The sequence below is a fragment of the Cydia splendana genome, chromosome 19, assembly GCF_910591565.1.
Source record: "Cydia splendana chromosome 19, ilCydSple1.2, whole genome shotgun sequence".
NCBI classification, from domain to species: domain Eukaryota; kingdom Metazoa; phylum Arthropoda; class Insecta; order Lepidoptera; family Tortricidae; genus Cydia; species Cydia splendana.
In genome coordinates this window covers 13,533,674-13,555,092 of record NC_085978.1, presented here as the reverse complement: position 1 = coordinate 13,555,092, position 21,419 = coordinate 13,533,674, and the positions used below count along the sequence as shown (strand labels likewise).

At 39.6% G+C, this 21,419-nt stretch overlaps 2 protein-coding genes and 1 long non-coding RNA gene across 5 annotated transcripts in view; all 3 read left to right on the top strand.

The window, feature by feature from the left end:
• The window catches only part of LOC134800124 (uncharacterized), a 149,075-nt gene extending 139,922 nt beyond the window's left edge, over positions 1-9,153 (top strand). The window contains exon 2 of the long non-coding RNA XR_010145508.1: positions 8,226-9,153. This is a non-coding gene — a long non-coding RNA (uncharacterized LOC134800124). The remainder of the gene's footprint in view (positions 1-8,225) is intronic.
• Positions 1-9,153, top strand: part of LOC134800063 (phosphorylase b kinase gamma catalytic chain, liver/testis isoform) — a 32,090-nt gene extending 22,937 nt beyond the window's left edge. For 2 of the 3 annotated variants that reach the window (XM_063772523.1, XM_063772522.1), the window contains exons 9-12: positions 173-256; positions 2,062-2,223; positions 2,592-2,747; positions 5,422-9,153. In XM_063772523.1, coding sequence (XP_063628593.1) covers positions 173-256; positions 2,062-2,223; positions 2,592-2,726 — 381 coding nt within the window. In that variant the 3' untranslated portion in view covers positions 2,727-2,747; positions 5,422-9,153. The remainder of the gene's footprint in view (positions 1-172; positions 257-2,061; positions 2,224-2,591; positions 2,748-5,421) is intronic. The other variant, XM_063772524.1, reaches the window with a different exon arrangement.
• A 2,723-nt stretch (positions 9,154-11,876) lies between these two features.
• The window catches only part of LOC134800051 (max-binding protein MNT-like), a 48,618-nt gene continuing 39,075 nt past the window's right edge, over positions 11,877-21,419 (top strand). Inside the window, exon 1 of the mRNA XM_063772508.1 lies at positions 11,877-12,135. Coding sequence (XP_063628578.1) covers positions 12,066-12,135 — 70 coding nt within the window. The 5' untranslated portion in view covers positions 11,877-12,065. The remainder of the gene's footprint in view (positions 12,136-21,419) is intronic.

The following is a 21,419-nucleotide window of genomic DNA, read 5'->3' as shown; positions in this document are numbered from 1 at the left end:
ATTAGTTCATTTCCATACTTCACGTCAAAGTCGCTGCAGAGTTAACTTAGACGGGCTGTAATAAGAACCTGAAGAAAAATCATTCAATCAATAGTAGTTACTATTTAGTACTAGGAACGCATAACTCGCATGTTAGCTACATGTTAATGCACACTACATGTTCTTCGGTCAGCTCTGGGACCAGGACATGACGCCGCTCAAGAAGTCGCTCTCGAGCACCAGCCGTCGGATGTCCAGGATCGAACTCATCACCATGGTAATTGTGTTGTTTGACACATACTTAACACTACACACACATATTGATATATATATATACTCTGGCAAACCCACATTGACAGTAGAAAAAGGCGCGAAATTTAAATTTTCTATGGGAATACAACCCTTCGCGCCTACATTTTTTGACGGAAATGGCTTGCCAAACTATACTCAGATTTTTCTAAGATGTCCGAATTGTAGTATGAGCTTTAACCTTTTGGACGCCAATGACCGATATATCCGCACCGCAGGTTCAACGCCAAAGACTGATTAATCGGTCACATACCACAGAGCAACATAGACCTACGTGCATATGCATAAAGTTCAATTTCAGTTTTGACACTTCGGTGACGTGGCGTCCGGGTGACTGCTTTTGTGTTTGACACGGCGTCGAAAAGGTTAAGTAACATTCGAACACCTTCACATTTTCAAACTATAATCTTAGAGCATTAAACTTCGGTAGTTAAACTTTAATGTTAGTTAAAGATGTAGTGCATAATTGTTTTCCATCGTTGTTTCTCGGAAACGTTCGTATTTGTCATGATGCTACAAGTAGCATTGCTACTTCAGTCAACTTCAGTACTTTTTGTACCGAGACTGACTGAAATAGCAAGACACGTTCGTACGTTTCTATGAAAATACGATGGAAAATAATTATTTTACTCAGGTAGGTATAATAATATCGTATTTCAAACTCAAATCAATATGGAAAAGTCATCTAACAAATAACCCAAATAACTTTTTTGAGTTTTTACACTAAACAGAATTTGCATAAAACACATCACACTCACAAACATTAGGAGGAACACACACATGCACAGTGATAGCACTGTCATTACAATGTGTTATATTGCAATTTAAATTCACATAATTACGCTAATTTCTCTAATTAGTACTGAAGGTAAGTTAAATTGGAAATGAGACAGAAATAAAGCACAAAAATCACGCTTTTTTTTTTCTTTTTTTGTAAATAATATGCATGCGTGCATGTTTGCGTATAGCATGGTTATGTATAGTATTGATAGTTTTTAAATAACAATCCCCCATTCCATATTTATGCACAGTGTGGCAAATGTTTAATATTTGACAGACGAAACTAAAACGTGATCATTTCAAAGTAAAAAATATAAATACCGTAAAACGGGGTGAGTAGGTTTCGCGGGGAGCTATGGGTTATGAATGGGGAGAGAAGGATTGAGAGGGGGGTGAGGTGGGTTTTTAAGGCTACTGCTACAAAAATAATGTATTCCAATTTAAAATGGAGCTATAGTAATATTCATAATAAAAAAAAATCGATCCAACAATCTTCCAAAATCACCTTTGTATGAAAAACCCTCTCACCCCAAATACGAGGCACTACGGGGTGAGGTGGGTTTTCCTCTTTATCGTCAAAGTTATGAAATGGAACTACCCAAAATAAAATACAAACTAAAATACAAACGTCCGAACCACTTATTATATACACCATTCAGTTTTCACATGTAAAAATAAAATTTTATCGAGGTTTGAAAGTCAAATTTCACCCAACTCACCCCATTTTACGGTACTCTTAGCGTCTGTAATTAGGCGGTATTCTTTGAGTGACCCCAGATTTAAACATTTAGTAAGTCGTCTTGGATTAAATATTTCAGGGTCGGTTTCACCGTTAATGCGTTCGCTAAATCTTATTTTAAGTATGGGAAGTTTCATAGCTCAATGCTGAGTGGCATTGATCAGTCCGTCAATTGGGGTTGGTGCAACTGGACTGTCTTCGCAACGCAAACACTGCGTATACAATCGACTCATGCTATCCTTGTCAATTTATAGGCGAAAAAGCAGGGCAGCTTCAACGCGCGAGCCAAGCTACGTATGGGTCTGATGGCGGTCCGCGCGGCCATACGCCTGAAAAGGCTGCCACACACCGCTGCCCGCGCTGTCTCGTTGCACGCGGCACTAGGAGACCCTTACACCATGCGCGCGTTGAGGAAGGTGGGTACTATAACCGGAGAAAGCCATATGCCTGCGAAGACTGCCGCGCACCGCCGCTAGCACAGTGTCATTACATGCTGCCCTCTGGGAGCCCCATACGATGTGTGCGCTGAGGATGGTGGGTACTGTAACTAGAGAAAGCCATATGCTTGCAAAGACTGCCACACACCGCCACCCGCGCTCCGCGCTCGGGGATCCTTACCACCATGCGTGTTTTCAGGATGGTGGGTACTGTAGACTAGCACGGGACAGTGCCATACCATGGAGAAAACCATACGCCTGCGAAGACTGCTACCTTACAAGAAATTTTCATTTCAAAAAAAGAAATACCATTTTGTTTTCTAAATAATGTAATTGTTATGTTACAGGTGATAGATGGCTGCGCCTTCCGAGTATACGGGCATTGGGTTAAGAAGGGCGAGGGCCAGAACCGAGCCGCACTGTTCGAGAACATGCCTAAGACCGAGCTCAAGAGTCTATACGTCAGCAACCTCAGCCGATAGCGAGAGCTGCAGCGCTGACAGGTATGTCACAACTGTCATTGTAGATAGGTAGTACTAGGTTAAGTAGGAAGAGGGCCAGAACCGAGAGCGGTTCGAGAATATGCCCAAGACCGAGCTCAACAGTCTATACGTTAGCAACCTCAGCCGATAGCGAGAGCTGCAGCGCTGACAGGTATGTCACAACTGTCATTGTAGATAGGTAGTACTAGGTTAAGTAGGGCGAGGGCCAGAACCGAGAGCGGTTCGAGAATATGCCCAAGACGGAGCTCAAGAGTCTATACGTCAGCAACCTCAGCCGCTAGCGAGAGCTGCAGCGCTGACAGGTATGTCACAACTACTGTCATTGTAGATAGATAGTACTAGGTTAAGAAGGGCGAGGGCCAGAACCGAGTGCGGTTTGAGAATATGCCCAAGACCGAGCTCAAGAGTCTATACGTCAGCAACCTCAGACGATAGCGAGAGCTGCAGCGCTGACAGGTATGTCACAACTACTGTCATTGTAGATAGATAGTACTAGGTTAAGAAGGGCGAGGGCCAGAACCGAGAGCGGTTTGAGAATATGCCCAAAACCGAGCTCAAGAGTCTATACGTCAGCAACCTCAGCCGATAGCGAGAGCTGCAGCGCTGACAGGTATGTCACAACTGTCATTGTAGATAGATAGTACTGGGTTAAGTAGGGCGAGGGCCAGAACCGAGAGCGGTTTGAGAACATGCCCAAGACCGAGCTCAAGAGTCTATACGTCAGCAACCTCAGCCGCTAGCGAGAGCTGCAGCGCTGACAGGTATGTCACAACTACTGTCATTGTAGATAGTTGGTACTAGGGGTTAAGTAAGGCGAGGGCCAGAACCGAGAGCGGTTTGAGAATATGCCCAAAACCGAGTTCAAGAGTCTATACGTCACCAACCTCAGCCGATAGCGAGAGCTGCAGCGCTGACAGGTATGTCACAACTGTCATTGTAGATAGATAGTACTGGGTTAAGTAGGGCGAGGGCCAGAACCGAGAGCGGTTTGAGAATGTGCCCAAGACCGGAGAGTCTATACGTCAGCAACCTCAGCCGATAGCGAGAGCTGTAGTGCTGACAGGTATGTCACACCGACTGTCAGTCATACTCCGATGTAACGAGCAATTTTGGTTTGACTAACGTCAAATAATGCGAGGGCCAATCAAACTTGCTTCATGTTGATAAAATTTTGGAGTATCATACCTTCTTCTTCCTCGGTCCCTCATTGCTGAGGATCGCGACCATGTATGCTCCGTCTCCACAGTGTGCGATCATAGGCCATATGGGTCACGCATAGGGCTTGCAATATCGGATGGTTTCCAATTCCGGAACTGATTTTCGATATTGGATTCCAATTCCGGAATTCCGGAACTGGTTCCGGAATTAGTTAGTTAGTTAGTTTATCGTATTTTTATTCGATTTTTTAGTAAAAAACAACAAAAAATGTGTATTGTTTAAGATAAATTTAATTTGAAGTCCGTTTTTTTTTTCACTTCTTATTTACCCACCTTATTAAAATGGTTATATTTATTCACTTCTATGATACGGGGTATGTATTTGGGGAAACTATAGTGGCTAGCAAACCATTCGATGCATAATTTTATAAAATAGTTAAATATAATAGCTTCCTACTCTTCCTAACCTAGTAGGTAGTGGTGTTGTTTAAGAAGTTGAAGGTCTAAGTTTGGCTTTTTCCTTCCTAGTTCCTAATTATGATTCAGAATATCATATATTATGTGCTTCCACAGGATCCTAAATCGTTGATAGAGAAAACCTCTCTGAATCGAAGATAAAGTCTAAATATTTTTAAATTAAAATTCTTAAAATTCGCTTATGTAGGGATTCAGACTATTCTGACTATTCTAAGCAAGTAAATGGCTTTGCTTTTTTTATGAGTCCATCATTGTCTCTTTCCGCTTTAGCAAACGGAAAAGTTAAATGTACCTATACTATAGTTCACTGAATGACTAAGAGGCACTTAATAACAACAAAAAACACCAGTACAGTGTAGTTTCTTAATAATTTTCAATGATAAACGTATTAAAACCTAAAAAAAGTACTTAAATCCAATTCCGGAATTTTCGATATTCAGTTGTATCAATTCCGGAATCGTAATATCGGAAAATTTGTCCGAGATTCCGGAATTTCGAAATTCCGGAATTCCGGAATGCAAGCCCTAGTCACGCACTGCATGTTGCCTAATAATAATACCTAATTGTTGTTTTACTTGCTTTCCGCCTTGCAAAACCTAAACGTTAACAAAATAATACTCACTCATTACTGCGGTAAACACAGCATCGCTTGAAATAAAATTAAGAATAGGGGGTATTACTGCAATGTTCTGCCGCCAGAGTGCAGCACTAAGCTAGCTAGTAAACCATAGAGTAACTTATACATGCTGTGCCTTAAACTGTTTTTTGACAAGTTTTCACAGACAATAAAAATAAAATATGGCATTGATGCATCAAGCCGGTTTGTTAACAAGGGCCTACCGGGAAACGCGAAAATCAAAATTTTGTTATCTGCCCCTTTATTGTCCGAATTTGCAACAGTGATAGAGAGGTTAGATAACGAAATTTCGATTTTCTTTTTTCACGGTATACCCTAGATTGTGATGGAATGTGGTAGTAGCGCCCCCTACGCAGAGTTTCGTGTAATATTCCCTATATTCATTTTTATTTCTTTCTTTCAGGATTTCTAAACATACCAGGGTAAAAGGATAGTATCTTCCGGCCGAGCAAGTCACTCGACGTAGGACACCGCACGTAGTAGGTATGCTGCCATACAGGATAAACTACCCTATTATCGGCTCCACCAAAGATTGGCACCTTCCTTATTTCAACACGCTCACTGTACGATGTTCAATTAACTCCGTTCAGGAATGGTTAAGTCAAGGGTTTCCAATGAAAATAGATTGCAATTAAGGGTAATTGCGCCAATCATCGGGTAGTTTACCCTACCCTAGTTGAATTGTAAACGCTGTATTATTCAGAATTTGTTAAATGTAGGATTATAATTGAGATTTGTTAATATTATTCTTAGTTTTTGATTGTAGCTCACATTATTTCATTTGGATGATAAAACGCTCACCCAGTTTAAATATGTAAGATATGCAAAGAAGTACTAAAACGCTTAAAGTAGTACAAATTGTAGTCGCAGGTTTACAAAGTAGATGGCGCTATACAGCTCCGTACAGTCAGCATCAAATAGATAGTCAGAGAGACAATCATAGACTAGGAATCCTCTAGACGGAGTTTAAAGCAATTATTTCATGAAACCGATGCTGCTAAAAATACTGGGATGTGGGGGACGAGGTGAGCGAGGCCCGTGCCGTGATTGGTCCGTTCAAAGACACGGACGTCACACAAAGACATTTTGACTCGAAAATGGAGTAAAACTACCGTATTTGTGGCAGAGGGGGTAGAGCTACTATGCTCAGTCGGGAGGATGTCTTGTCTGACAATAGATAGTTTAGCTGTTTGGCCAAATATATCGTAACCTTTGTTTACCATAGAAATAAAAATGTGTTATGAATGCTGGCTGTACATAATGCGGTAAATATACTGTCAAAAATGCAACTACATTTTGCACTACGCGTACTAGTATTCCTTCGTGTATGATAGGGTGGTTCAAAAAATCTTTTTTTTTTTTAATTTTCCGACGGGGCACCCCCTTATTATGCTGATAAATTACACCAAGTTTCGTTACTTTATCTCATCTACAAGGGGGTGCTCAACCACTTTGAAATTTTGTATGTTGTATGAAACCCAAAAAAAAGTATTTATTATTCAGAATTTTATTTAAGTATCTGTTTTCACACTATTTGCACATGTGAGTTATAAGTTTTGAAGTAGAAATTGTTATTTCTATTTTTTATATTTTTTTTTAAAGTAAGATTTTTTTTAATATCACCTAAAAACAATCATAAAAAATAGAAATAAAAATGTTTTTTACTTAATAAATTTTAAACCACACTTTCAAATAATGTGAAACCTACTAGGTACTTTACATAAAAATCTAAAAAATTATAATTTTTTTTTTTGGATTTCATACAACTTTAAAAATTTCAAAACGTTGTAGTTGAGGTAAGATTACAAAACTTGGCGTATTTTGTCAACATAATAAGTGTAACAAAATGACGGGGTGCCGCTTCTTCTAGCTAGTTTGTTTTTTTTTTTTCATACAAACGTGAATCACCCTAGTGTATGATCTAAGAGTTCTAAGATGATCAAAGATTTTAAATAGCTTAGAACGTAGGTTAACGTTGTTTCTCACTATGTAGGTATAAGGTCCACAAATACATGTACCTACCTAGAAATAATTTAGTATTATCGTCTAATCATTTCCTTTTGATTAGTCATAAGTTTATTTAATGTTTGTGTGTAATTTTGTAATTGTTGTAGAATAGTTAGTTCTTGCCATTGGCATTGCGTTATGTAATTCTAAATTAGGTATCTGAGATTACCTAAATATAAATTTGCGTGCAAAAAAGACTATGGCAATACGCCAGTCTCGATTTTAAAATACATTTATGTAATATTTGGCAACTATGTAATTCTACTAACGGAGCAGGCTTTTCTGATAATGACGCCATTCATTTATTACGTAAGACGATTATTGCCAGTTTTTGACCCCCTTCCTCCCCTATGTAAGAAAAAATAAGAATAGGCTGACCCCCTCCCCCCTATATTACCATATATTGCATAAGAATCTAAAGGAAAAAATGAGTACACGTTTGGTTAGATTTAGTTTTACTTAAAAAATAAACATTTTTGAAAGTTTATTTGTTACCTACAAAGGTACTGCATCGTGTTTGATAGCATAGAATGTGAAAGTATTATTTTAAACGTAATAATTTCATAGAAATTAAAAAAAATGGCATCTTTGTGATCTTACGTAAGAACTATGAAAATCCCCTCCCTCCCCTTGTAAGCAAGAATAAGATGTGTTCGACCCCCCTCCCGCCCCTAAATCGTCGTACGTAATAAATGAATGGCGCCTTATCTCTTGGTGCATCAAAACTTGTAAAACTACATTATCATATCTATGATTATGATTTGTATTTCATACTTATACATATTATCCTGTCTGTACATAATTAAACTGATATATACATACTTAGATACATAGAAAACATAAACAACTCTGGGACAATTGTTTGTGATATAATTATGTATCTATACCTACACACAGATAAAATATCCCTTCCGGTATTTGAACCCGGGACCTCCTGCTTTGTTTTGTATATTTTCTCTAATGTACGTAGGATTATTTCAGTTTTCATAAAATATTAAAACAAAATTAGTAAAATTGTACTTTACCCAATTGTGAAGTTATGTGATATTGATAATATCGATTTTTAAATGTTTATCTTTATTTAATTTTTTACGACACTTCGTCGTAATAAATATGATTAATTGATTATGTATGTATTTATTTATTATACATATATTTTAGAAATGTATAATATTTTAATGGTGCAAGTGTCTTGTACAGTATCAATATATTGTAAGTAAAAGCAATATTTCCATGTATAATACAAATAGAACAAAAGACATATGTTTTGTATTTATTATTTTTCATCACAATTGCTCGAAAAAGATCTTATTTCATGCAGGTGTACTAAAGGATAAAAGCCTATATTATTCCCTATTAGGAGTTATGGATTGTGAAAAAAAGCTATAACTCCCTAGCTTTTTCGCGATTTCGGGATTGGTCCCATAGTAAAAGTTGCTCAGTATAATCCCAAAACCTCCCTGGCAACGGGAATGCACTTATTTTTTGGCCACCGTGTATATGGAAATACACCGTAGGTACTTGAAAGCACACAAGCACATACCACAAGTACTAAGTAATTCATGGGACTGTGAAAACCGTACGAGTAAAACGAGTTTTTTGGAAACTCCAATGTTATAGTAATTTTGTGTTATCTTGGGGTTTTCAGAAAAAATGGTACTTACCATAATTTACTTTTTTCGAAAAATCATCAACATTTGGGTAATTTAGACAGAATCACGAGCACTATTGAATGAGACAAAGAAAGTGTCCCCAGTTTTTCATACAAATTTTGGATGTCTAGTTTTGTAACGGTCCATACAAAATGTAAGTAGTATGTGAAAACATGTTACAAAAAAGTAACATTTTTGTTTGGGACATATTTCTTTTTATTTTTACCGACTTCCAAATCTCAAAGAAGGAGGTTATCAATTCGGTTGTATGTTTTTTTTTTAATCGATAGTCCTCGTGATTCTGAGTAGAACTAACCCAAAAGTTGATGTTACTTTTAAGTGAAAATGCCCATCTATTATGTAAGTGCACGATGGAACTGTGATCCTACGAGCGACATAGGCAATAAGAGTAAGCAATATATTTACCTGCCATGTCACAGATGCTTCTAAATTAATAAATTATCTACTATATTTAATGACGACATTTTATTTTGGTGCCCTTTATAATGCCATGGATACGGTGAAGTTTATCTTAAAATCAGTTATTTATCTATAGGTACCTTTAAAAGTTTAAACGATCAATCCTTGTATACCTATACATTTATTTATTTATTTATGAATATATTTCGGCTACCTCGCAAACGGCTCTAACGATTTTGATAAAATTTGCGATATAGGAGTTTTCGGGGGCGAAAAATCGATCTAGCCAGTTCTTATCTTTGGGGAAACGCGCATTTTTAAGTTTTTAAGTTTTCCGAGCAAAGCTCGGTCCCCCAGATATTTTATATTATACCTCTCGCTTCTAATGATGGTCCGGGTCCACAGACAAGGTATCAGACTCGCTCACCTCGTCCCCCGCACCCCTGTATTTTTGGCAGCATCGGTTTCATGAAATAATTGCTCAAAGTCCAATTTCTTAGTCCAATGTGTATTTTGTCTCACATTTTGCTTAATGAGAGAGTAACACGCAATGACATTGGACCAAGATATTGGACAGATGGAATACCACCCTAAGGTTGGTATTCCACCTGTTCAATTTCTTGGTCTAATGTGCATTGCATCTCACTCTCTCACTAAGCAAAATGTGAGACGCAAATACAAATTAGGCTAAGTAATTATTATTAGACAGGTAGAATACTAACTGATGGGATGGTCCCTATATACCACAGTTCATATTTACATGGACATGGAGTAGTTTTCAAGTAAAATGTTCGCAGAAGGCAAAAAACGACCACACCACAAAAAAGTCCTATGAAAATTCTCTACTAAGTAGGTACAGGGCCGTCTTAATTTATGCTGGGGCCCTTGGGCACATAAGAATTTGAGGCCCTTTTAGAAAGTAAAGAAAGCGAATTAAACTAACAATTTTCTACTATGATCTTCTATTTATTATTGGGTAATCAAATATACTGTTACTGTCTGTCCTTTGGGGCCCCCTGAGGATGGGGCCCTGGGCAAGGGCCCCGTGTGCCCTTATGATAAAGACGGTACAAATTGGGCTAAGAAATTGAACAGGTGGCATACTAAACTGATGGGATGGTCCCTATCACAGTTCATATTTAACCATGGTTTTACATGGAGTAGTTGTCAAGTAAAATGCCCGCAGAAGGCAAAAAAGCGACCACACCACAAAAAAAGTCCTTTATGAAAATTGTCTACTAATGCACCTATATGCAAAAAGCGTAATTGCTGATTGTGAAAATGAAATCATCTATTCCGTGGAGATTTATTTGATACCACAGACCTTTTAATATTTCAAAAAAAAAAAATTCAAAATTATTTATTTCATGTGATTTAGGTACACACATAGCAATACACAACAATAAACAATAAACTTACAAGACTTACTTACTTATATTAACTGAACAAAAGATAATCTTATCGTGCAAAAGGACTTAATGCTATTAACCATTTTCTACCAGTTGAATTTGAGCCTCTGGGGACACCCTACACCCTACTATAGTACATTGTGCAACATGGGGCGTAAGTTGAATATTGCAAACGAGAGTAAGTTAAATCGCGACGGCTTGTGTGAGCGATTTATAGACTCGAGTTTGCAATATTATTACGCCCCGAGTTACACACATTGTTTTTCATCACACTTGCGATACAAAAATTAAGTATAAAGACAAAAAACTGTTAATTATGGCACTAGAAACTTCATAACTCCCTAGGGAGAACGCTTTTTCTATAACTCCCGCTAAACCTGCGTGCAATTCCACATTTACTGAGCGAGTGTGATGAAAAAATTTAAACACAACATCTTGCTAATAGGAACTTTTAAGTTCTATTTTTGATTTTGACTGTACATTTATTAGTTACGTTACCTACACAAGAGCCTCTACCATCAGTTTTAACATTGACATAACGCTCACGTCTACGTAATTTACTTTCTGTACATCTCGCTTCCACTATTGCTCGCATATGCGAGTACGAGCGAGATGCATAGCAAGTAAGTTACGTAAACGTGAGCGTTATGTCAATGTCAAAACTGGTGATAGCCGTACAGTAGCCCGGTCGCTAGGAAGTCACGTCGATCGTTTTTGATCCAAACTTCAAAAACGGCCCGCCCACGCTTTTCCAAAATGAACCTTATCACTCCGCATTGAGTCTCACATTCCCGTGACAGGTCAACGGCCTTGCGTAAATTCCGCACCAAAAAACTGGCGGAAAAGTATCCTATTTATAGGTACCTAACTTTCGACGGCGTAATAGGCCCCGTCAGAAAGTCGTCATCTTGCGTTAGGTAATTATATAATTATGTAGACTGTTTTGTTTATTATTCTAATACTAGTAACTATTTAATTACTAGGTAGGTTAGTGTAATCGATTAATAATGAAATATATAGGACTTTAGGTAGGCACCTACGTAGAATTATAGGTGTTTTAGTTAATTCTCGCTCCCAAAATGTTTGAGGTGAAAATTGTACGGTGCAACTTGTTAGAGGCGACGAGCGCGGAAGTGAAAGTCGGGCCAGCACGTGCTCGCCGGCAGCGACTCCGCCAGCGATGCACAGCTCGTAGAAAACTCTGAAAACTTAGGCATTTGATTAAAGTTATTGCGGTTCCTAGTCGGAAAAAAAAAAAGTAAGTATTAGATAAACAAAGCCCTGTAGTGCCGCGTCACCGGTCGCCGGCGGCTCGTGGAGGCGCGGAGCGGGGGCGCTTGTGCATTCGATCGCTGCAATGGCATCGATCTTGCGCGGGGCGGCGGGGCTGGGGCCGCGCCGCTAGTGGCCGGCGGCGCGGGTCACGTGACGCGCACGCCGCGCCGCCATTGGTCGGTAGTGGCGGCGGCCACGTGAGCGCACCGCCGCGCGCGTGGCCAGTCGCGGCGTGACAGCGGGCGCGCCTGTACCGCGCGGCGCGTCGCCGTGCCGTGTGCGTCATGAGCCTGTTGGACACCCTGCTCGAGGCGGCGCGCTTCATCGAGCTGCAGGAGCGGCGCCTCCAGGCCGGTAAGTCGGCCGCCGGCGGGCCGGACGGCGCGGCCGCGGGTCCGGTCGGACGCCGGTGCAGCGAGCCGACGCCCGACGCTCTTGACCTTGAACGGCACGCAGCCGCGCCGTCGCGCCCCGCGCCGGCCTCGCCCCACGTAAACAAAGGAAACCTGAAATTCGCCAATTATGAACGCTAAGCGGCGCACGTAACTCATAATCAATCCGCCGCGCGCCGGTCGCTTTTATCTAATGCAATTTGCAACGTGCGATACGAAAGCGGCGGCCGACTCGCACCGTACATATCTATGAATCATAGATAGGCTCGCACTCGACGGGAACGTGTTGTTCACTACGTCGTAACTCGTTACGCTAACACTACACGACATTCCGGCTGCTCTTTCCATGCATTAATTTTGTGACAAATTAAACTTGTAAACCTTATGTAGAAGGAAGTACGGGTTATATTACACCTTTCGTGTGATAAATATCTTCAACGCTTGGATATTTTCAACGTTGTTTACTAATTACCGAACGCATGTGCCCCTAGTATTCCTACCGACTCTAATAAGAAACGAGCGCCTACGCAAATAGGTGGTCGTAAAACACCAGTGCCACGTATAAAATTTCCTCTATGCGTTGATTATAGTTAGCGACAGTGGCAAGTAAGTACGGGGGGAGCGGGCCAGGCTGGCAGGGGCATGCAGGGGGCGCACCGGTCAGCTGATCGCGGCGCGTGTCGGGGGGGCACGCACCGAGGCACATCGCTTCAACATCCTTTCCAGATTTAAAATCAAACTTATACGCGTTATTTTACAACACGATGAACTCATTGTCTATTGTGTGCACTATCACGCCTACGTGGCTTACCTTACCTACTTTGAAGAGCCGCAACACGAGTCATACAGTGTGGTTGTTGCAAACCGCAAAATGTGCCTACGCTGTGTCGTTTCTAGATTCGCGTGACTCTTTTCATTTCTGCAACCCGTGTCAGTGCAGAGCGAACAAGTTACAAAACGCGCGGAGAGCGACGATAAAGGTGTGAAAATGAATTCTACGATATCAAAGGGCCTCCTAATACCACGGACCGCGAATGAAGTTTTGACTCTGTCGCACTTGTAAATTCGTACGTAAGTGCGACAGGGGCAGATGGGCAAAAGTTCGTTCGTAGTTCGCGGTAGGCCCTCAGATTTCCGTTTGTAATGTAGGTATTTTGTACTTATTTTTTTAGATAAGTAACCAACAATATTTGTCCTTATTTACTCCCATATTAATCTAGCAGTCTATTTATATTTAATCTATTTGTGGACGTAAATGTACTCAGGAAAAGAGTGAATAATATTATGTACCTATGACAACCACAGAAGTGACCTATTCACATGCGTAATACATACATAAGTAATAACAATTTACCATAAAAAATAGGGTTGCCATCTAGGTATAATAGGGATGTCGAACGAGACACGAATGCCTATGCAGATTCTTGGGATTAAGTTGCCGAGCGGACGCACTCCTCAAGTGAGCCGTGCCAAAGAGGACTACGCTAGGATGATGATGAATTGATGACAGAAGACTGCCCAGGGGGCCTAATTAAGATAATCGTTTTCGCCGTAGCGAACGAAACGCCTCTCTCTATTGCACTAATATGCAAGAGAGAGAGAATAAGCATTTCGTTCACTACGGAGCAAACGATTGTCATCTTGGCTAGGCCCCCAGTTTACCTTAGCATTTGTTACATAGTTGACATAGTTCATACAATAGTGCAACATTGTCGTTGCATCGTTAAGCGGGTCGCGAAAGCGGAACAGTTCCAATGCACGTAGCTACGATAGACATAGACGTAGGCTGGGTTTCTTCACCTTCTGCAGGCCTCTTGGTTAAGGCCCAGGTACAGGTTCTTCTCTTACTCTAAGCGTGAGCGAGATGGGTTATTCCCACTGGTTACCACCAAGTTGTTACCAGTACCAGTGGGAGCACTGGTCGCTACTGGGATTTTTTTTCCCCACCTTTTACCTTTGGTAACTACTGGGAAAAAAATCCCCAGTAGTAACCACCAAACCACTGATAAAAGTTGGGATTTTTTCCCCAGTAGTTACCACCAAAATTTTGGTAGAGTTCAATTGTAATAAAAACAGCGACGTGCGAATCGCACCAGCGTTATAACCGCGTATGTCACCCGCGTCAAAAACAAATCGCCAAAATATCATCAATTTCATCATACTATCCTTCCCATCGTAAGAATAAGGAAAATGACCAAAAAGGAAATGAGGACATCTGAAAGTGATCTAGAATAGCTATTCCTAAAACAAACATTTCGAGGACAGCTCTTAACTAGAGGTCCGTCGAATGGTGGTTCCTTGGGACTGAAATAGTCAACTCAAGGGTCGATACCCTCTATTGACTTTATTTGCCATATTTACTTCCAAACAGTGGATGACCCTTGGGAAAAAGTAATTTTGTCGAGTGGTCCCTTGTCCTATTATTGTCAGTGTCACTGAAAGGTCAAGGAACGAATTATTGGGACTAGAATTTTTGATAACCAACCAAGCTGATTGTAACAGAGTTAACAGTGACAGACTTTCCGACGTATTGGTATGATAGAAAGGGACAAACGATTATTATCGGCTTGTCAACTTTAGTAAACGTTTATGTATAATGTGTCACCGTAATTTTGTTTCTTCTTCAACCTAGCGTTTTCCCGGCCTAGCGCCAGGGTCCGCTTTCCTGCTCAATCTTCTCCACTTTGCCCGGTCTTCGGCATCCTCAGGTGTGTGCTTAAGTATAAAAAAAACGATTTATAATGGCCCTTTATGTGACTATGTGTTACGTCACGTCGATGTCGATTCCGAAGTAGCTCCCAGCAGGCGTATTTTGGATGGCTTTATCGGTGCTCCACGTGATAAAATTGTCACACCGCGGGATGTATTTATTATAAACGTAGTATAATAATAGTGGTAGTAGTAGCACTTTATTGCTCAAAACGTACGTTAACAAAGAGAGAATCCAATAAATGTGTATAAAGGCGAACTTATCCCTTTAAAACCGTTTATAAGACCAGCTAACCTATTGCAGCTGAGAGAGATAAATAGAAAATGGTAGCGAGTAGTAAAACTTAGATTTGTACATGACAGAAAGTTTTAAAATAATATTTTTATAGAAATTTTACATCAACGATGACACCCACACTTTGTTTATTGCAAAGGCCATGCAGAGTTAGCTTGGTCCGACTAAAACAAAGGCTTATAATAGAGAAAACCGAACTGACCACGCACGTATCCACTTGGACCTTTACCGATACACACGCGCTACCCTTATCGTGTTTGCTCACTTATCAGCACCAGTTCTGCATACATACAGGGTGAAATTAAAATCACTGGCCATATTCATTCCCGGCTCTAGGTTACACTTAAGGAATCTATTTAGCAAAAAAAAAGAGTACATTTTTTTTAATTTTCATTTTTCAATTTTTAAATATTTTTCACGAGTCGTGGTCACCCTATTACCACAAATGTAAACAAACCTAATAGTAAGTTTTAACAACAACATCAGCAAAACCCTTATCTGACCTTCACTAAACCTTATAATCGTTGCAATAGGGTCCACCCAGTTAGTGTTGGCGATGGTAGGCAGGTTTTTCAATTTCGAGGGTAGTCTAAACCATTCCGCGCTAGCGGTAAACATAACGGTAAGCATAAATGATTAGTCACTCGTCACTCGCCAACCTTAAAATAATAATCGCGCGCGTACTAAGGTTTAAAAAAATGTTTTCGAACCGGGAATATTACGAAATGGTACGGTGTTATTTATTAAGTGATGAGTGTTTACGTGGTGCACAAAGATTATACGAAATGGAATCAGTTCCACGCCTTCGCAGACAAGGATTGAATCCAAGAGTAAGTACCATCTCGTGTGACTTTCGTTGATTGCATCGATTTTTAATCAAATGTACATAAGTTGATTCAATTTTTTAAATACGCCTGAATGCAAAGATTCCTGACCTAGTTTTTACTCATTGTTTTTAAGCCACGGACGTTTTGTTAATAATCATTAGTCAGAAATAACATTTTAGATTAAAAATGGGTTGCCTTTGCATTTTGACGGTTCTAAGCCCGTTAAAGTATGAAGGAAAAATTAGCAACTTATGTAGGTAGGCGTCTTATCTCGCTGCAATAGGGTTCATAATTGGTGACGCGATTGCAAACAGCGGGAGGGGCGGGGTGTCAATGACCTTAACTGATAAGAGAGAAGCGGGTGTAGTGGGTAGTTGTCGGTTCACCATAACGTACGAGGTTTTTAGGACAACTTGATGATGAGTTATTTCGAAAAAAATGTACTGAGCGGTATTAAAAGAAAAAGCACGTGTTTAATATTTTTTCGAGTTCTTTCGGGTGTTTCAATTTGGCCAGTGAATTAAATTTCACCCTGTATATGTATTCGTCGGCTAAACTCGAAAACCTCGCAACTCCATTTCAAGCACATTAGGGATTTGCTACCTTAGCCAACAATACCTAGAGTTGCAATTCTCCTGACTCCTCCGGAGGAGTTACGAGGTTTGCGAGTTAGCCGACGTTATGTGGAACTACATTTGACCATCGGTACACCTTATTTCGTCGCAGTAAGGTTCACATTGACAGTTAACAGCGATGCTACGCACGTATACGTAAGCCGTTGGGCGACTTTGTATGCGCTGGAAAGTTGTCGATAGTTAATCGCAGGTTTTATGAGTTCCGATACAGACCATAATAGCAACACTATCATTAGCTGACGGTTAAAATGTGGCTTTCTAGCACAGAAGGGTCCTTATGCTTCAAGCAGAAGTCCTTATGCTTTTTTTTTGCGTGAAAACTAGCTTCCTTGCGGTGGTTCTTACTCGTAGCTATGTTTGATAAAAAGCGATCCAGCGGTTTGAAGAGTAGCTTCTAATTCTACACGCCCTAACTCTACAAGCACTAACTTCACAAACTCTACACCTTAGTCAAAATATGTGCCTTGATTGTTTTGGAGAAAATTGAACGAGGGGTCTCAGGAGGTTAAAACTGAACTTAACCTAACCCTCTAAATATTGGCGAAATAATGTGTTAAGAATCATTATTGATTCACACTGTTATTTGAAGAAGCCTATGTAAATGGAAATGTTCATAATAAATAATAATTCAACCTACATATATACGTCCCACAGCTGGGCACAGGCCTCATAAGCAAGAGGGCTTGGGCTATAGTCCCCACGCTGGCCCAATGCGGGTTGGGGACCTCACATACACCTTTGAATTTCTTCGATATTTTTCTTCACCGAAAAGCTAGGTAAATATCAAATCCTTCGCAATTAAATTGTACACATGTTGGGTTTCAAGACTTTCTAAACAATTGAGAAAGTTGGAATGAGGATTATATAAAAGCAACCTGTCAAAGCAGTTTAGCCCTTTTTTCTGTAATAAAATATTAACATTAGGCAAACTGAAAAATAATGGCTTCGTTTGCTACAATTGCGAATTCGCTGAACTAAGTAAATCAGCCAATTGAGTTGCGCAAAATGAATATTTTTGGGATGCGTGCCTCTGGATACCTACTTAGATAAATATTTCTCAATTATTGATTACCTACTAAAACTGTTATTGATTGGTGTGTCGTAAATTTTTACCCGTTTGCAAATCATCGAACTTTTTATTCTTATTGATTGGAGAATGGCAAATTGATTCTAATGATTTCCATCCAAAATGTTTGGTCGTAGTGTCCCCGTTGGTGCAATAAGTTCAGGTTTATGTCATCTCAATTATTTCTTATGAACTTCTAAATTAATTTAAATATCCAATCTGTCTCTGTCTCTTCTCTCTAGGTACTCTTTCCGAAAAAGTTTGTTTAGTTTGCTGCACAACACAAGTGCAGAGTGTCTACATGACGTAACTTTTTGTCGACAGCTACGAAACCATTACCAAAACAATCACGACAACCTTGACTTGTTTATAACTTGTTACTGGTAGCACGTATAATTTTTAAGGGCCCCTCAGTGCATCCGACACAGAAACAATCGCATCGCTGTAAGGTCGGGTGGGTGGGTACCCGCCGTACCCAGCGCGCAGCTAGCAGTGACCGGACCTTTTAAGGTTTTGGTTAAAATTCAATATAAGAACTACAATTTAGCGTTAGCCCCCTCTTAAGGGCCTCTCGGTGCATCCGACACAAACAATCGCATCGCTGTAAGGTCGGGTACCCGCCGTACCCAGCGCGCGGTGAAAGGATCGCGTGACCTCGCGGCTGAGGACGCACTCCGTTGTATCTCGGATTGCGAGCAAATTGATTTGAAAGCCGAGTAATGCTGAGTATATAATGTGATTATTTGAAAACGGATTTTCATGTGTAGGCTCTTCATCGCTAAGCAATCAAATCACTTTTGAATGTGAATAATAGGTACCATGTACACAGTGGCGTAGCTAGCATGGGTGGCACCCGGGGCGGAAATTGTGGGTGTCACCCCAAAATTCAATCAAAATTGTAAAATATGTTTAATATTTTACAATTATAAAATTACGTTTAATATTCCATAGCTCACAATTTACTCCATCGCTTTCATTTTAGATTCCATGAACTCTCAATAGTCCACACCCTGGCGGGTGTTGCCTCTGCGCGCCTTCTATGACACGGGCAAGGACAGCATCCGCTCGGTGTAACCCACATTTCATAAGTGTCATAAGGGCATCTACATGTTGGCTTGGGCTCCGCGCATGCCTCCCAAAGGTCCGAGTCATCATTGTCCCGTGAAAGATATACAAATAATTTACGTTAAAAAAAAACTTTTTTTGCCAAGTGCGCGATTTGAAAGAGATTCTGTAAAATCCCATTTCACTATGAATTTCAAATAGTCCAGAGTCACCCAATTAGAAACAGTGACATAGCTTCTCAATTACAGAAATAATCACATAATAAAAAAAACCTTTCTGAATAAAAAAACCTACGAGGCGCCAACATATTATTGTTACATACCAGGAACCCCGAGAGATTTTAACCATGCATTTCTGAGGCCAAAATAAAGAAAATATACTAAAAGAATTTACGTCAATTTCGCCAAAATAAAATTGTTTTTCGATTTTTTATACATAAAATGTAAATGTATGTAAATTTGTAAAACTGTCACTCAAAAATAATTTTAACTTTTTTTTGTCAATTACAGAAATAATCACATAATTAAAAAAAAAAACTTTCCAAAGTTGCGAAACTTTCCACATGATAATTTCTCGTTTTTCGATTTTTTTGTAGGTACATAAAATGTAAAAGCTATAATTTGTAAAACTGTCACCCAAAAATAATTTTAACTTTTTTTTGTCAATTACAGAAATAATCACATAATTAAAAAAAAACTTTCCAAAGTTGCGAAACTTTCCACATGAGAATTTTTTGGTAACTTTTGAGAATGTTCTCGAGAACGAGAATTTATTTATTTATCGTAGTTTATACCATGAATATTCACGATAGTTTAGGTGTAGTATCCTTACCCCCAGAAAATTCCGACTTTTGCTCTACCGCTTCCGGTCAGAAAAATGTATGACGGCCCGGCTAAACGGTCAGACCTAGGTGGGGGGTGCTCGACCAAATGTCATAGAGGGACCCTGGCAGTTTTTGACGCCGCCATGTTTTTTTCAATATGGTCGACTTTTTTTAAATTTTTTTCATGTTTGTCCTAGCGCGCTGAAATTTTGGTCACGGAATCTCGGAGTCCTCTAAATACCTATGAAAATTTTTTTTTTTGGAAAAATGCTACAATTGCGGGAAAACTGGCCACTTTTATTTTGTATGGCAACTTTTAATCGGTGCGTGATAGGTGGGGGGTGCTCGACCAAATGTCATAGAGGGCCCCGAGACAAAACAACCTGCATTAAAAAAAAAAAACAAAATGGCCGACTTTTTTTTTAATTTTTTCAAGTTGGTCCAAACGCGCTGAGATTTGGCATGGCGGGAGATAGAGGCCTCTAGATTCCTATGACAAAAAATTTTTTTTGAAAAATCCAAGATGGCAGAACAATAATTTCCATGTTGCAGGAATGTTCTGAGAACATTCTCGAGAACGTTTCCGCTTTTTGGGAATGTTCTGCAATTTGTACATTGCTATGCTGGTGGTACTGGACTATGAAGCTAGGCGAATTCCAAAACAGTTTATAGGACATTTTAGTCTTTAAATATGATCAGGAATATTCTGTTAAAATCTCTCGGGTTCCTCATGCGGGCATGTTGTATATTATTTCCTTAATGGCGGTTGTGCAATCTGCCACAGTTTTACGATTTTTTATAGATGGCACTACTGATGTTCACGGTCGGGTGTCACCCCCCAAATGGGCGACACCCGGGGCGGGCCGCCCCCGCCGCCCCCCCCTAGCTACGCCACTGCATGTACAGTATAACCTGTTTAATTAATACGATGGTAGATACGCCATATTACATTGCTAGTAAATGCCTTATGCCTAAAGTTATAGCATCCAGTCCTTTTATTTTTCTTTACGCTTTCTTTTGAACAACAAACCATAAATAATTAAAAAAATGTATAAAGGCACTTTTTTACTTTTTATTTCATCTGATTACAACTTGATTTACTTAAGTATATTTTATACTTAAAAAAGTTGTGACACATTCGTCCATCCTGACAAAGTGAGTGTCGTCATACAAGCTTCTGTTGAATACCTAACAGATATGACCAAATAGTGTAAATACTCGTACCTATGCTAACGCCTTCGCAGTTTCCTTACATTCGGAATTCATCGTCTAGTGACTCTAGTGGTATAAAACACAAAGATTTTAAAGCTGTATGTACACCTGTAAAGAGTCTACATTCAAGATTCGCGATTTTGCCATGTATATACCGTTATGCAAGAGCAACAGGGGGAACTTTCAATACGATACTGTCACCAGAGAAAAGTAATGCACGCATACGTCACTAGTTTTCTGACTATACATATGTGAAGGTGAAGGTATACAACTGAACTTAGAAGTCTTAGAACGCGGTAGAAGTAGAATCGTTAAATTTAAATACCTTTACACAACAGAAGTTGGTAGCGGTCCAGATTATTGAAATTCAGTTGATAAATAAAACATTTTGCCTAAGTTTTGTCTTGCTTAACAGAAGCTTGAATAGGGTTACCAGATATCAATTAAATGATATAATCATTAATTATCGAACGAAATCCTTGATGCAAATTTTATTTGCGACTTTATTATCAATAAAGATTTTAAATATAGATAAATCATTAAGCACCAACTTCCAATGTGTGCTTGAAGTCTAAAACTAACATTTGAAAAATATTTAGTTTTCATGTTATAAT